This window comes from Eurypyga helias, unplaced genomic scaffold (genome assembly GCF_000690775.1).
Source record: "Eurypyga helias isolate BGI_N326 unplaced genomic scaffold, ASM69077v1 Scaffold47604, whole genome shotgun sequence".
NCBI classification, from domain to species: Eukaryota; Metazoa; Chordata; class Aves; order Eurypygiformes; family Eurypygidae; genus Eurypyga; species Eurypyga helias.
Genome location: NW_010245268.1, coordinates 1 through 871, shown reverse-complemented (window position 1 = coordinate 871; position 871 = coordinate 1). Strand labels below are relative to the sequence as shown.

The 871-nt window shown below is 46.0% G+C and overlaps 1 protein-coding gene across 1 annotated transcript; it reads left to right on the top strand.

The window, feature by feature from the left end:
• Positions 1 to 382: 382 nt before the first annotated feature.
• Positions 383 to 662, top strand: LOC104504420 (homeobox protein Hox-D13-like; the record flags this gene model as incomplete). The annotated part of the gene is given in 2 exon segments (XM_010150001.1): positions 383 to 400; positions 402 to 662. Coding segments are annotated over 2 exon segments (279 nt in total), but the record flags the coding sequence as incomplete, so codon positions are not given.
• Positions 663 to 871: the final 209 nt, after the last annotated feature.

The following is an 871-nucleotide window of genomic DNA, read 5'->3' as shown; positions in this document are numbered from 1 at the left end:
AGGCTTGCGCTCCTCTTGGCTGGCGACTGACCCGGCCCCTGAGCACTTAAGAGACCGCGAGCAGTGAGGGCACGCAGGCACAAACCACATGCAAACAAACCCGGGGAAACACACACCAAAGCGATTTCTGTGTGTGCGCGCTGCCAGCACCGACCTGCTCTCGGCCCCCCAGCCCATGCCCCCGCCGTCCTGCGCGCTCGCTAGCCATGCATGCCTGAAAAGTGATGACAGTCCATCAAGGTTTTGGTGCTTTACTAACGTGCAAATAATGTGGCAGTGTAAATAATAATAAACTGTAAACAACCCGGCGTTATTTATTTGCCCGTGAAAACCAGTGCCCAACAAGTTTCGCTTAAGCTTTAAACGCCTGTCATAAAATTCTAATTTTTCACATAATGTCTTTTACAATAGGGGACGTTGCACTAAACCAGCCCGATATGTGTGTCTACCGGCGTGGGAGAAAGAAGCGAGTGCCGTACACAAAGCTGCAGCTTAAAGAACTCGAGAATGAATATGCCATTAACAAGTTCATTAACAAGGACAGGAGGCGAAGGATATCCGCAGCCACAAACCTGTCTGAGAGACAAGTTACCATTTGGTTTCAGAACAGGAGGGTGAAGGATAAGAAAATAGTCTCCAAACTGAAAGACAATGTATCTTGATCTATGAGTTGCGGACAGTGATGGATATATAAACTCAATTTACCACCAGCGAAAGACTTTTGGAAAGACTTGAAAATATATTTAATTTTTTTTTCTCCTTCCAGCGGTGGCGAAATTTCGGGAATAGTTTTCAACGAAAGTCAGCTTTTATCTCCCAGTGGAAAGCAGTGCTGACAAATCTTGAATTACGGTTCCGTTTTTTCCTTTTG